The following is a 15,991-nucleotide window of genomic DNA, read 5'->3' as shown; positions in this document are numbered from 1 at the left end:
TGGTGTACTGTTGGTTGTCTAACTTTGCCCTGTCTAGCTCTTGACCCTTCTCAGTAGTAGGTTCAAATGAAGGTATTACTCAGCATGAAACCACACACAACACTAAACAAAAGATGTTATTAATAAATTAATTTATTATTATTCTGTTTTATATAGCAATAAAATTCAAATAAGGAATGTCAAACACTGTTGCAAGATATTTTGAAATCTCCTACAATATTTCACTTTGAACAAGAATTTATCTCGATATGGTTACTTTACTTAATTTCATGTATTATTGGTTGCCTGCAATATGAAATTGAAATTTTTATCATATAACTTCTTGTTCAATGTGTTGTTACTTATTTCTAATATTAATGTCTATAATTTTAAAACAATTGGCCAATTTTGATGATAACTTATATTGTGAAATGAAATTTGAATGATATGAAAAATTTTGAATATCTGAAATTTTTGTATTCTACCCTTTTTATTTTACTTTTGAATCTATGTTGGCTAGCTATTTCGTATACGAATTTTGATTTAATTTGTGCACACAACGACAAGAAAAAAAGTACCTTTTTTACGTCTTATTGCTTGATTACTTGTCGACTAGCTTCCCGCTTTTACTCTGCTTAAATGTTGTTCTGGACTCCTTGTCTCTCCTCTGTCGCTGGATTTCCGGAACCTGCCTGCTACTCCGCTTTCTCTCTGGATTCCTGGAACCTGCTGCTGCTATTCCGCTTTCTCTATGGATTCCTGGAACGTGTTGCTGCTATTCCGCTTTCTCTATGGATTCCTGGAACCTGCTGCTACTATTCCGCTTTCTCTATGGATTCCTGGAACGTGTTGCTGCTATTCCGCTTTCTCTATGGATTCCAGGAACCTGCTGCTGCTATTCCGCTTTCTCTCTGGATTCCTGGAACCTGCTTCTGCTATTCCACTCTTACCGGCTTCCTGGAACTTGCTTGCTGGTATTCCGCTCGCCCTGGATTTTTCTTGAGTCACTTTTACAAAACTTTCTTTTATATATTTGGTTTCTCCCAATTTGCTTCTTTTATACACTCTTTCACGATAACTGCTTCTATTTTATCCGGTTTTATCAATTAATTTCGGCAACACCTATCTCTTTGACAAATTTTTTCTGGTAACTAATCAATAATCATTTTATTTTTTTCTTTCTTACTCTCTTGATTTTCTTCACCCTTGTTAGGGCCTTTCCACATATATGCCTTTGCTTTTTAAATGCCTTTTACCTTTTACACATCACATCACTTCACTTTATCCTTTACAAATATACAACCTATTCTAGTTTCTTCACAAAAATTTTTAAATTGTGTTTCAAAATATTTCTTATTCTATAATTTTATTTGACTTTTATATGTACTATTTTATGCCCTGTGGATCCAACTTTAATTTTGACATTTACCTGACATTTTCATCTTATTGTTAGGTATACAATATTAATTTTAACTATGTTTTTCTAATAACATCTTTGGCATGTACTCTATTTGATCAAAATGATAATAATTTTATACTTGTATTCTTGAAATTTATTTTGTTCTAATAATCCGACTTTCTTCTAATGATTCATAATACTTATTCAATACTAACAAATTTTGTTGTATTTAAATAGAATTTTAATTTAACTTTTAAATTGCTCTCACTAATCTGATTTCATCTCAATATATACTATTTATAAATGCGCCTGAATAAAATATGTACTTCATATTTTATTTTTACCTGTTTCTCTTGATACATACACGAAAAAAAATCTTTTAACTGAATAAATAACGAAAACGAATAATGAAATATTAATTCCTGTCTACTTAATTAATTGTTTTAATTTTCATAAAACAAAATATTTCGCAACCAACTACAAAATAACTAATCATTTAGAAAATCAATAGTTGTTACCTTGAATCATGCTCTTATGATTAATTTTTGTTTAATTTTCAATAACAATGTGTATTTTTTATAGATATACAGGGTTCCTCACGGCAAGTGGCCTATTAAACATTTCAAAGGAACCAAAGGCAATATGACTCTGAAATTTTGTATACAAGGGTTATCAGATATGTTCTCTTCAATGAAAATAATGCCATCAACGTCCGGTATAACCGGAAAATGTAATCGATATGCAGGGTTCTTCACGGTATGCGGCCTATTAAACGTTTTGTTTAGGGGGGTTATCAGATAATGTTCTATTCAATGAAAATAATGCTATCAACGTGACATTTCAAGTTATACCGGAAATAGCCGTTAGCTTCATTATTTTAAATGGAACACCCTATATATTATTGCATTATCAACAAGATAAATTAAAAATAAGTAAAAAATGTCAAAGCTTCCCTGCACCTATTTATTCTAAACGTTTTGAAGATAATCGACATTTTATAAAAATTTTGACAGATGCAAGCGTTATTATTATTACTTTTTCCACTTTATAGTGATTTATAGTTATTTTTCAAGCATTAAAAAAAGAAGAAATTATCCAAGGAATTATGCTACAGTGTGACTTACTGATTGAAGCGTGTTATAAATCAAGATGTTGATAAAGAAGGCGTTTGTGATAGTAAACCGAGTTTGAATATTTAGGTGTTGGTTTGGTGAATTAAAAAATGTTGGTCGGTGATCCTTACACGGAAAAGAATGTCATGTAGAAAATTGCTTAGTTTTCTCCATTACTTATTACTCTTTGCTTATTATCGCCACTGTTTATTGCTTATTTTCTCTTATTTCTTATTTTTGCTTATTATTGCTTATTATCTTACTATTTTATTATCCTCCATTTTGTGTAAAAATCAGTCAGTCTTTCATAAAAAAACGTAATAACATTGCCTTATAGAATTTTACAATATAAATCTATGATTGTGGAAGTGGAAAGTAGTATGTATATTGTGAAAATATTAACTAAAACGTATTAGTTTTATGTTGATAAGTAGGTTGTATTTTTCTAAATTTATTTGTAAAAATTTTTTAATTACAATCCGACTTTAACATGCACAGTTTTTCGTTACACCTGTAGCTTTTACGTCTTTATTATGTTAGATTTTCTAGCTTTAGTTTTGTTACATTTGCACACGTATTAAGTGTTGCTCTTGGTATCCACCTTAGTTGTTAACAATGGTTTCCAAATTAGTTTGATGACTACACTTGAATACTTGTTTTATTTCAATATTATAGTCTTCTTATAGTCATATGTGTTACTTCTGCAGCTTTGATTAATATAATCATTGTTTAAATAAAATTTATGTTTACGGTAAATAATTTTTAAATATATCAAACCTATTTATAGAAAACTTATAAACATTTCAAAAAGAACTTTCAATAGTTATGTAGTAGTAAAACTGCAATATATATATATTGAAATTTTCTTCGAAAATCTATGAAATTTTTATATTTTATTAGTATTTATTTAACATAATTATGTATAGCAAAATAGAAAGTGAACATATTTAATAAAATTGTAGTCAAGTGAAATAAATTGTAGTTGCAATTTTTTATATAATTTTTGGTCAATAGAGATAAAATTGGGCAAATTGCTGGTATAATTTTATTTCCATACGTCTTATAAAAATTAAGGAGTGAAAATTTGAAAATATGTGATTCGGGCTTATATTAATTTCATTAATTAAAGTTGCAGCACTTGCATAATTAAGTCTTTTATAAATTTTACGTTTTTTATGTAAAGGGGCATGACTGATTCATATTTTAACGGTTTAAGGTTTTAATACCATTTGTAGCGTAGTTATGTTCAGCATTAACAGATAATCAAGATTCTGTATCTATTCAGGGTGATTCACAACTTATCCAAAAAAATTTGGGAATAGATGCGGCATGAGAAATGGAGTCAATATCGTAAAAAAATTGTAAAATCCTTATAGTTTCCGAGAAAAAAATTATTGAAGTTATAGTACATTCAACCACTACATAGCTGGACAACTGTAGTCTCTAGCGTCATTCGCAATACGCGTGGAGAGCAACGTGGCCTTAGCGACTCCGAATACTGAAATTCGTCGTTGCGATAGTGTTTACCTCTTATCTGTGGTGTTTACAACAGTTTTTTAGTAGTTAGTGTCAAAAATGGTTTGCGTGCATAGCAACTCGGAGTTAATGGATATCGTTTTAATTTATGGTGAAGCAAGGCAACATTTGTATTATGGTGAAGCATTTGTGTAATGGTGAAACAAGACAACATTTGTGTTAATTCTTAGAAAGTGAGTAAGACGGACCCAAATGTGTTTACACGTTGGTGGATAAAATTTTGAACAATTGTTGTTGTAACATCGGGTATGTATATTTAAAAACACAAATTAATTTCATTAATTAATAAAGGCCAAATCATTTGAATTTGCCGATATAAAATAGGTGCTATTGTATTGTAATTGTATTTATTTCTTTCCTTGCGAAAGTTTTTCTCCGTTTTTATCACATAGCCATGCCGGTCGCATTGTGCGAGGACAGGTTTTACCCAGTTTCCAGTGTCGTGCAGAAGTGTATTTTTGAAGTAATATTGGATAAGTTCTGAATCACCCTGTATAATCATTTGTTCCTGTTCAAGTAGGTAGTAACAAATTTAAAATTCCATTCCGTACATTATGTTTCTTATATATTATTTTCAGAAATAATAAAATATTCGCAAGTCTATATTTCTGAAAGTACATAAATGTATACAGGGTGTTTCAATTAAAACTTCCCACCTGGAAAATATCAGAATTAAAACAAACAAAAAACACCTGAAACACGTCGATTTTCTTTTCAGTGGGGACACATGATGGCGTAAGTTTTGGTATCTTGGAAGCTACCCCTTAGACAGGGGTGTAAAATAGAATTAAACTTGTACTTTAAAATGCCACACTATGTTGAGTGACACCTCATTTTGACAACTTTTTCAATTCTGCTCACGACGACATACTACTTTGTAAATTTTGGGTTGGATATGGCAATAAAATATATTTATGTATATTTTACGTAAGAAATAAACCTGGAATTTTAAATAAAAAAAAATATATTTATTTAAATATTATAATGTAGATTTCAAGATTTGTCATTACTAATATAAAATATCATTTTTAATCCTCAGAGAACTATAAACCTCACTGTAGGCTAACTGCATACCTAAATTCATCAAGTATCTTTAGGAAAAATTTTGAATGCGAGGCTCAATAGAAAACAGATCTGGACCATCATATACTAAAACTTCATAAGTTTCAGCGGTTTTTTCTTGATTTCCAGCAGGGAAGAAGAGTTTCGCATCTCCAACAGCATATCCACAAACTTTGGCCACCAACAGCTCACTCTGGTATAATATCCTGCCAATATTGGTTACTTTGCCTTCCCATTCCACCCCACCTTTTACTAAATGTTTGTTAATCATTTTGACATGGAGAGTTTTAGCATCTGCTGGCAGCCATTTGAAATTTTCCTTACAGGAGCTGCATAAGATCTGAAATCAGTTGAATGATGTAATTAATAAGAATAAGAATACCCTTGGTTCAAAAATCGGAACATTTTTGTAAATATTAAGGTATATAGTACGTAGCATGTACTGGGTGAAGCAAAAGAAGGTACTTAAATTAAATTGACTATAATAATGTAAATAAAAAAATCAATATGTACCTATTTTTACGTTTTATCTTAATTCAGAGTTTAATTCTTTTTACTCTACTTATTTCAAAACGATATAAGCCAAGTAACAATCTTCATCATTCAAATGCAAGTACAGGAAGGACAGGGACTAGTACACATAACAATATAAATACCGATCAGAGGACTTAATCTCCAGTTTCAGACTTTCCTCTATGTACGTTTGTCGAAAGGGCAAGAAATCTAAACCAAACATGGCTATAAACCCGAAAACTTTTCAACCATGCTATTTATTAATGAAAATTTGAGAGACAGTTAAATCAGCTCGTCTAGGAAGTCATGGCAAATGACCAGAACGAGAAATTAACAGTTTTATAAAGGCCATAGTTTTCTTTCTTTATTCACAAATTAATAAATTGCAAGGCATTAAAACATTTATTTTTATACCTCATTATTTATTAATTAATTTAAATTGGGTACTCATTATGTCACAATTTATCTCGGAGAAAGAAGCATGTGCTATTTTAATAATTTATATTTGTTGATTATAAATGGAAAACTATTTCAATACATTATTTAAACTTGACCTGTTTATTTATTATCTATCCAATGTCACTATCATTGAAAGCTTGCATTGTTTTCAAAACAAACATTTATATCGTCTGCTTCTTTCTTGATCCTGATGACGAAGATTGAAACAACTTCTATAACATTCCTTCCTGCTTTGATAATTAAGTATTGTATACAAATATAAGAGTTAACGATGGAAACTGGTACAAGTGAGGAAATCAGTCGTTCCTTAATAGCGAAAGTGAATACTACTGGATTGAGAATCGATACTAGACTCCGGGAGTGGCTTTCACCAAGAAGATGGTTCTAATAAAGCCTTTCTTATCATATTTTTTAGATATTTTCATTTTTGGAAATCTATACCAAGAACCATAGAAATAAGGTTACATTTTGTTTTCTTTTTAATATTATTCCCACATTAAATAAGTAGGCTTTCTCTAGTGAGCTGACGCTAATGAGGGTACATAAAGAGCTCATTAATTTATTCAAGGTCATGTATTTATTTTATTTAGACGTCATGATATGCCTACTATAACGGTCGAAGATGCCTTACTAAAATTTATTTATTTATTTATTTATTTAAAATACACATCCAACAGGCGATGCCCAATAATAGGATATGTTAAGTCTAGTAATAAAATATAAAAAAAAAATAAAAGAGAGAAAAATTAACTACGAAAAAATAGAGAGAAAAATAAAAATTAGTACAAACTTACAAATAACACAAATATAAAGAACAAGATATAAAGGCAACAAACTATAAAAGATAGATATGATTACATAAGTAAAGCATTTTTTATATCATTAGCCAAACAACAAAAAAGATCGACATTATTTTCTGTCTCACTGTACTTACAAAAAAAATATTGGCACACTTGCCTTTCTTTAGTGGAACATCACACTATAAATATTTTTTTTAGGGAGTGGAATTTCCTGTTGACAAGGAAGAAATATACATTTTAGAATATACAGGGTGTTTTTTAATGGAGTAGCATAAATGATACCAGTGTATCTACATTTCAAAAGAACACGATCTGCAAAAAATCGCCTTCGTAAAATGTTCACCCCTGAAGAGATATGGGCCATCAGAGTTTCCAAAAAAAATATGAAAATTGGCTGTAATTTGAAAACCGAACGAGGTACAAATAACAAATTTTTTACAGGTTGTTTACTAATACAGATGCGAGTTTTCAACTATTTTTCGAAAATTTTAACCCCTCGAAAGGGGTTGAAATAACCACCCCTCAAGCCATTTTTTGCCATAACTTTTATATTTCGTAAAAACTCGATATCCAAAAATACGCATTAGATAAACTGGTTCTTTTAGAAACTTTTACCTCTCTAGCAATTTTCCTTTAAAACTTTTCGTTTATTAATAAAAAAATAAAATGTATTACCATTCACCTCACACCGTATATGATTGCAATCAATCAAAGAAAAACTAAGTGTGCTGCTGTCATGCCAGTTGTCACAATTAACTCTTCTGTAAGTTGTCACTGTTATCAGCTAAATACTTTTTGGGTGTAAATTAACAAGAATTATGCCAAATTTTACTAATGATGAATATGTGGACATGCTACAAGTGTATTTTGAATGTCGCAAAAACTGTGCTGCGGCAACAAGAGCGTATAATGAGAGATATCCAAATCGTCAAGTTCCCCACAGACAAACTTTTTCGGCGGTAGAACGAAGACTTCGGGAAACTGGAAAAATACAGCCGCATATTGAGGGTACCGGCCGAAGACCTACTGTTCGTACTATTTATCTTGAGGATGCAGTACTTGAAGAGTTTGACGAAAATCGTCAGACTAGTACGAGAAAAACAGCAATGCACTTAAATGTGTCCCATAGTGTTGTTTGGAATATTGTCCATGATAATTTATTATATCCTTTTCACCACCGGCCAGTTCAAGCTCTACTTGAACCAGACATGCATAAGCGAGTTGTTTTTTGCGAATCGTATCTTAATATTCTAAGAAATAATTTGAATTTTGCCTCAAAGATACTTTTCACAGATGAAGCAACTTTTCAAAGACATGGTTTAACCAATATGCACAATCTTCATTCCTGGGCTCATGAAAATCCTCACGAAGTATCTATGACAACATTTCAACATAATTTTAGTTTAAACATTTGGGCAGGAATTGTAGAAAATGTGCTTGTCGGCCCTTTTGTTTTACCTCATCGACTTGGTGCTGTTGAATATTTGCAGTTCTTAAATGAGCATCTACCACCACTTCTGGAGGAAGTACCATTAAATGTACGTCAGGCCATGTGGTACATGCATGACGGGGCTCCTGCTCACAGCACTGTAGTAGTTAGGCGGTGGCTTAATTTAAATTACCCGAATCGTTGGATAGGTCGCGGCAATGAGGCACCTATCTCTTGGCCTGCACGTTCTCCCGATCTAACGCCCATGGATTTTTTCTTTTGGGGACATATAAAAAGTATTGTTTATGCGACCCCAGTTGACAGTGTTGAAGAGCTACAGGAAAGAATATTCGCGGCGGCTGATGAGATTCGCAACAATCCCATAATTTTTGCTCGAGTCCGTAACAACTTTGATAAACGTGTTAGGTTGTGTTTAGAAAGAAATGGCAATTATTTTGAAAATGTCCTTTAACTAAGTTTTTTGTTTTTTCTCTTTTTGATAATAAATTATTTCTTAGTTTCGTTTTCATTGTACTTCTATTTAATAAAAGTTTCTGCGACATTCAAACAGTTATTTGTGCAACTACTGTAAAGAGTGTGTATTTGTTGTACGATGCATGAAGTTTGCAGCTCGAGACGAAGTTGAGAGCTGCAATCATGTTAAGTGCAACAAATATGCTTTTTGCACATGTTGCACGCAACATTTTTTCTACGATTGTTTTTATTTCAAATTTTATTTAACAGTATTTTACATAATATTAAAATTTTAACTGACAACTGGAAATTAATTGCGCAAATTGTCAATGTCAGACGTTAGGTACTTATGGATATGCTTAGATTAAACTTGTAATCAATATTTTTTTTGTACTACTGTAAAAAAAGTTAAACTTTTGGCACAGTAGGTAGTGCAATAAGTAGTAAATTTTGCACGATCGTAGAAAAAAACACTTGTAGCATGTCCACATATTCATCATTAGTAAAATTTGGCATAATTCTTGTTAATTTACACCCAAAAAGTATTTAGCTGATAACAGTGACAACTTACAGAAGAGTTAATTGTGACAACTGGCATGACAGCAGCACACTTAGTTTTTCTTTGATTGATTGCAATCATATACGGTGTGAGGTGAATGGTAATACATTTTATTTTTTTATTAATAAACGAAAAGTTTTAAAGGAAAATTGCTAGAGAGGTAAAAGTTTCTAAAAGAACCAGTTTATCTAATGCGTATTTTTGGATATCGAGTTTTTACGAAATATAAAAGTTATGGCAAAAAATGGCTTGAGGGGTGGTTATTTCAACCCCTTTCGAGGGGTTAAAATTTTCGAAAAATAGTTGAAAACTCGCATCTGTATTAGTAAACAACCTGTAAAAAATTTGTTATTTGTACCTCGTTCGGTTTTCAAATTACAGCCAATTTTCATAATTTTTTTGGAAACTTTGATGGCCCATATCTCTTCAGGGGTGAACATTTTACTAAGGCGATTTTACTAAGGCGTGTTCTTTTGAAATGTAGATTCACTGGTATCATTTATGCTACTCCATTCAAAAACACCCTGTATATATTTTAGAATAAAGATTTGGGACCACATACAAGTTTATACAGATTATGTGTAATACATAATACATTTCGAAAATAACATGTATTCTAACATTTCACACAATACATTGTGTAACAGTTTGCTTAACATGTTATCTGCGAGTTACTGTGTGTACTTCGTCATAGACTTCGATACACATCCCCAGGGACATACATATGTATTCCCGGGGGTATGAAGCGATTCAAAACTATATGTATATGTATACTGGACTAATATTGTTTTAATGCGCATTGACAAACATACTCGTATACAAACTAGAAAATACAACTATGTTCCAACAACTTAAAATTTTGATTTACGAAAGTTTTCACTATTATAAAATACTTAAATCTGCAATTATTACATTTGTTAAAACAGCAAAAAAATGAAGTAGTATCCTATGGCATTTATTTATAGCTACATAGATTAAATACATATCACAGGAGATATGAACCGTATATTAGTTATATGATTGTGCAATACGTGTCCCGCAGAATATGCATTTTGATAAAATGGCTACTAAGTAAAAATTAAAAATTGAATTATCTCATTCAAAGGCATTTGATTCTTTGAAATCAACCAAAAACTGAGAGTTCTGTAGCTTACGCCTGAAACATTTGTAATTTCGAGTGTTTTATGTTTGTTTATAATTAATACATACCCCAGAGCCGGTAACAGGAGCCTTTTTAGCTGTATTTCCAGTACAAGAAAGCTCATCTTCGAATAACGAAAATTAACCTATTGCTTTTAGTTATTCCAGTAACATTAAATCTTAGTTAATTTTATATAGCAATGTGAAAATAATAATATATGAAAATATCCGCAAAAAATATGTGCCTTCTGTTTTTGTAATTTTTTTTTGTTTAATTTAATAAACAGCAGAAAAAATATAAAATAAAATCTTGTTTATTAAAAATATAAAATAGTGTTGTCTAGAATTTTTAAGAAAGTGTTATAGCAAACAAGATTTGCAAATTTCTGCAATACTAACAAGCAGTTAACTGCACATATTCTATAGACTAAAATAATGGAACTTTTCTTATGTTACTTCATTTCGGAGCCCCATTTTCAAAATACAGTATCAAAATTAAAATATAAAAAATGATTTTTATCGATAACTGATTGTAGAGATATTTATTTGAAATTTAGCATATTTTGATCTTAAGTCGGCACACTTTTTGTATAATTTTGGTTTAAAAAATCAAAGCGCGAACAGAAGGGTGAGAGGGGGGTTTACATGTAACCATGGACCCCCATTTTTTTTTGAGTACGCCTATGATTACCGAATATATATATATTTTTTTTTGATAAATCGGCGTTTTTATTATTTATTTCACTCTCTTAAGATTTTTCGTTTACGAGGTATTGTAACTTTTTGGATACGCGGCATCAATTTAGTCGACGTTAGACTTTAATTTTTGGATTTTATGAAAAATTTCTTTCATATGGTACCAATACTAACTAAACAACAGTTAAAGAAACGAATTGTATGAGGTAAAGAGCACTTTAGGCTGAAACCACATATTTTGATTTGGGGCTTGCTATACGATATTTGCAACTTTTTTAGATATGTTAGATTTAGCTCAACTGAAATTAAATATTCATCATGATGATAATTTCCAATTTATTCAGTAAATTAAAATTAATAACGACTCAAATCTTTCATATAGCCCCAAAAAATAAGGTCTAACCTCGACTAAATCAATGTCGCGTATCCAAATGAAAATCTTACAAGAGTTGAAAAAATAGAATAAAACGCCGCTTTATCTAAAAAAAAATATACGGAAAGCATAGGCGGACCACAAGTAAAAAAATAAGGATCTATGTGTACTTCAACCCCCCTCCCCTCTGTTCGCGATTTGAGATTTTAAACCTAAATTACACAAAAAGTGTACCGAAGATCAAAATATGTGCTAAATTTGAAATAAATATCTCTACAATCACCGGAGTGACCAATAAAAATCATTTTTTAATTTTAATTTTGGCACCCTGTGTTTTGAAAATAGGGCTGCGAAATGAAAAGTGGCATAAAAAGAGTTCCATTATTTTAGTCCAAAGAATACCTATGTGGTTAACAGGTTGGCCTACTAATTTGTAACACCCTGTGTATCAATTATTACAGCGATTTAGAACACTAATATTGGTTCTAAAACTTTCTATTATTTATCTTCCTGTAATTGTGTCATCCTTGTAAGACCTGAAGATAAGGAGTAACCGGTAGTCTTTTAAAAATTTTTGTGAGAAAATTGGATTTTTTCTTATTTCTAAAATAAGTGTATAAAGCTATATTTAATTCTTTTTAATTTTTGAATATTATATACCGATCAAGGTTGTTATCTTTCCAAACTAAAAATAAAATTCTTATTATGGTCTCAACCGTCACCTCTCTATAGAAGGTCATCGAACAAGCTAAAAAACATATTGTATAGAACACTGGTGACTGACCAATTTTTTTTATCTCTGTAATAATATCTCTTACATAATAATAAAATATTTTCTTAAATATGCACTTCCAAAGGTTACATTTTCTTTCCTTAATAAAATGGCTAATACGTTTCTCCAGTTTTTGATAAATATTTTTAAACACAGTGGTCTTCGATATTACAATAGATACTATTACGTATGGGAGGAAAATTTCTTCGAGCACTACACTGGTCTTTTGTTCTACAATATGATGGTATTGCAACTCAAAGTGGAACACACTGTATACATATACATAATAGTAAGATACATAATGAATATATGCTTAAAATTTATTGTTCAGTGCGCGAATTATTTTCACTACTTGCAGTAAAAAAAAATTGCAAAAAGAGGAAATATCTACTTACCTTTACATAACTACTGATGTGATGTATTCCATCTATATTCGCCGCAACTGATGTTTTTCCTGGATATATAGTGACAGGAATAATTCCATAATTTTTAACAAATACCTGGCCAATGTATGTCTTCCTGTTGTTCACGTCACGTCCCCCCTCTACAGCGTCTCCTGGTATGTCCCCTGTATAATCCCTCCAGTAATAATCTAAATAAAAATATCTTCAATAGAAAACGCATCAGCATAGCATCACTCAAAATGTCTTACCATAACTTATTTCACAAAAAATATTACTAAAGCAGCCACCAATTATTGCAAGCTTGAAAAGAATGCCCAATTTCATTGTGCAGGCGTGCTCTTTAGAGAGAATCTGGTGGAACTAGTTCGTTGCAATCACTATTGAAAGTGGATAAAGACGTATTTTCCAGTACGAGCAATGTAATTAACTTGATAGGAACCTGTTTATTTAACTAAAATACATTTTACAAATGCTACTAATGTATCTGATATTTTATTTGCTATCTGCTTTTAGATAAGCGTGAAAAACAATTTTAATAAACAGTGGAGACGTAATCAAAACATTAAAATACAGTATTTAGATACAATTGATTTATACAAGTATGTTTTTAACAATTCAAAAAATCGATACAGTCTCTTCATCCCTACCTTTGTTTTTTTTTTCTGAAGGTTATCTACTATTATTTTCAAATTACTTGTGAAAATACAGGGTGATTCACAACTTATCCAAAAAAATTTAGGAATAGATGCTGCATGAGAAATGGAGTCAATATTGTAAAAAAATATTGTAGAATCCTTATAGTTTCTGAGAAAAAATTTTTTGAAGTTATAGCACATTAAACCACTACATAGCTGGACAACTGTAGTATCTAGCGTCATTCGCAATACGCGTGGAGAGCCATGTGACTCCTAATACTGAAATCCGTCGTTGCGGTAGTTTTTACCTGTTATCTGTGGTATATACATCAGTTTTTTAGTAGTTAGTGTCAAAAATGGCTTGCGTGTATAGCAACTCAGAGTTGATGGATATCATTTTAATTTATGGTGAAGCAAGACAACATTTGTATTAAGGTGAAGTATTTGTGTTATGGCGAAGCAAGATATCATGTTAGTTCGTAGAAAGTGAGTAAGACGGACCCAAATGTGTTTACACGTGAGTGGATAAAATTTTGAACAATTGCTGTTGCAGCATCGGGTATGTCAAATGATTTTATTATTTAAAAACACAAATTAATTTTATTAATAATTAATAAAGGCAAAAGCATTTGAATTTGCCGATATAAAATAGGTGCGATAAAATTCTATTTACATATTTCTTTCCTTGCGAAAGTTTTTGTCCGTTTTTATCACGCCGCCATACCGGTCGCATTGTGCGAGGTCAGGTTTTACAGTGGACCAGTTTCCAGTGCCGTGCAGAAGTGTATTTTTAAATCAATTTCGAACTGACCTTTTTGATTTTTTCTTTACAAAATTGTATTTGTGAGGGTCCCCTGTACATCCAGAATTTTTTTTTGGAAAAGTTCTGAATCACCCTGTATAAATGGCAAGGGCATGAGGCTATAAAGATTTTTATAGATATTTAATTCTTTCTGACATAGTCTAAAACTGTCCTTATTTATTTAGCTCTTTTCCTCAACTTCGTATTATAACGTTAATATTAAATTAGTTACAGAACATAACTAACTGTTAATTGTTTAATTATTAATTAAGGATTAATTATTTATTTAAAAGTTTTATTCCATCTAATGAAACAATATCCGTGCTTATAAGACCTATAGATACTGTGAGCATGGATATTTAGGGTATGACATACTCGTACTTTATATCTCATATCTCAAAATTTATAATTACATCGAATGAATATTAGAGAATGTATTGCAATACTTATCTGCATTAATGGTATTATAGAAATTTCTTAAACGTATTTGTAAATTTGGAAGAAATAAAGTACATTTATTAAAGATTTCACAACAATGACTTTAAGTTTTATTTGCCTTATATAAATAATTTGACATTAGTTAATTTTGTTACGCTAGATTCCGAAAAAAATCATTACATAGATAAAGCAATCCATGCCTTGTATCTGTAGCGTCATTTTCGGCGTATCCCAAGTCTTTCTTTTACGTTTCCAACTAGAAATAGCGTGAATCTCTCGAGAATCGTATTTTATGTGCCACTAATATTAATATTTAACATTTTAATTCAACTTCTGCCCTTTCTTTATGAATAAACACATAATTCCTATATATCCAGTAATGCCCGACATTTAAAAGTACCTACCGAGTCTTAGTGAGATTGGATCTAAATCAAACGTTTTTTGTATTTAATGGGAATTATACACTTTTTATAATATTTCTTGTTTTCAAGATACGATCGTATATAGGGGAAGAAGATGCATAATCGAACACCAGGTGAAGGAAAAGGGGTGAAGGCGTATTTGGAAATTAATAAATATATGTAAGTAAACATAATTTTGAAATGTTTTTGTATAACTTGCAAATAAATATTTGCTCTATAATACAGGGTGATCCATTAACGGTACGGTGCGGCTATACATATGATACTAGACGTGCTACAATTATGGAGTAAAAAATCTATTAACAAATAAGGCCAAATGAAATTGATTTGAAATATTTTCAAGTTTGTAACTTCATCGCTAGGAGGGGTGCAACTGCTATAGTGTTACTGAAAATTGTCGTTTTTTCGAAATTTCGCTAAGTTGAAAATACACTTTTTAGATGCACTCTGAAACCCTTCATAAGTTTTGTTTGAACTTTTTTTTGTTTTTACCATAGCAACGCCAGTATGATGCTATCTTGAAATTTTTAAATTGTCATAACTTCTAAATGCCTTAATCGATTTCAAGAAACGACGACCTATTTTAAAGAACTATTAATAAAATTTATATTTATGATATGGGAATAAAAATATTATTTTTCTGCGTAACCGTATACGACGCTAATCAGAAAAGTTTTGTTAACTGTCTCCGTTTACTAAAAAAATTAAATGCAACGATTAAATGCAAGGTTTTTTTTCATGGCTTGATAGACAATTTATTAAGGGAAACAAATACACAAACCGGAGGTCGATATCTTTTTTTCGTTTTCAAGTTATTGCTAAAATAGTGAAGTTATGCTAGAACATCCTCCACTATTTAGTTCTCTAAATAACATTGACATATTCCAAGCCAAAATTAAATTGTAAAACTATACCAAGCTTGTCTTTAAAAAAGAACTTGCTTTATTTTTAAATTTTTTTTGATAGCTACAATGTTTTATTTTTTTA

General features: G+C 30.7%; 1 protein-coding gene across 1 annotated transcript; it reads right to left on the bottom strand.

The window, feature by feature from the left end:
- Nucleotides 1-4,993: 4,993 nt before the first annotated feature.
- On the bottom strand, nucleotides 4,994-13,162 carry LOC108904401. The gene is made up of 3 exons (XM_018706945.1): nucleotides 12,956-13,162; nucleotides 12,699-12,895; nucleotides 4,994-5,428 (listed from the first exon to the last, which is right to left on the bottom strand). Exons 1-3 carry the CDS (start codon nucleotides 13,029-13,031, stop codon nucleotides 5,120-5,122), a joined length of 582 nt encoding a protein of 193 aa, XP_018562461.1. The 5' UTR covers nucleotides 13,032-13,162; the 3' UTR covers nucleotides 4,994-5,119.
- Between the last annotated feature and the right edge of the window lie 2,829 nt (nucleotides 13,163-15,991).

The sequence above is a fragment of the Anoplophora glabripennis genome, unplaced genomic scaffold (assembly GCF_000390285.2).
Source record: "Anoplophora glabripennis isolate ALB-LARVAE unplaced genomic scaffold, Agla_2.0 scaffold91, whole genome shotgun sequence".
NCBI lineage: Eukaryota > Metazoa > Arthropoda > Insecta > Coleoptera > Cerambycidae > Anoplophora > Anoplophora glabripennis.
The sequence above is the reverse complement of the archived record's forward strand: the minus strand, read 5'-3'. Positions and strand labels throughout refer to the sequence as shown.

Bases quoted from the DNA above. Each gene is read 5' to 3' on its own strand.
- LOC108904401 (XM_018706945.1), bottom strand. From the start codon at position 13,031: ATGAAATTGGGCATTCTTTTCAAGCTTGCAATAATTGGTGGCTGCTTT. The intron at 12,896-12,955 runs GTAAGACATTTT...ATTTTTATTTAG, and splicing joins TTTTTGTGAAATAAGTTATG to ATTATTACTGGAGGGATTAT. The intron at 5,429-12,698 runs GTAAGTAGATAT...AACTGATTTCAG, and splicing joins ACATCAGTAGTTATGTAAAG to ATCTTATGCAGCTCCTGTAA.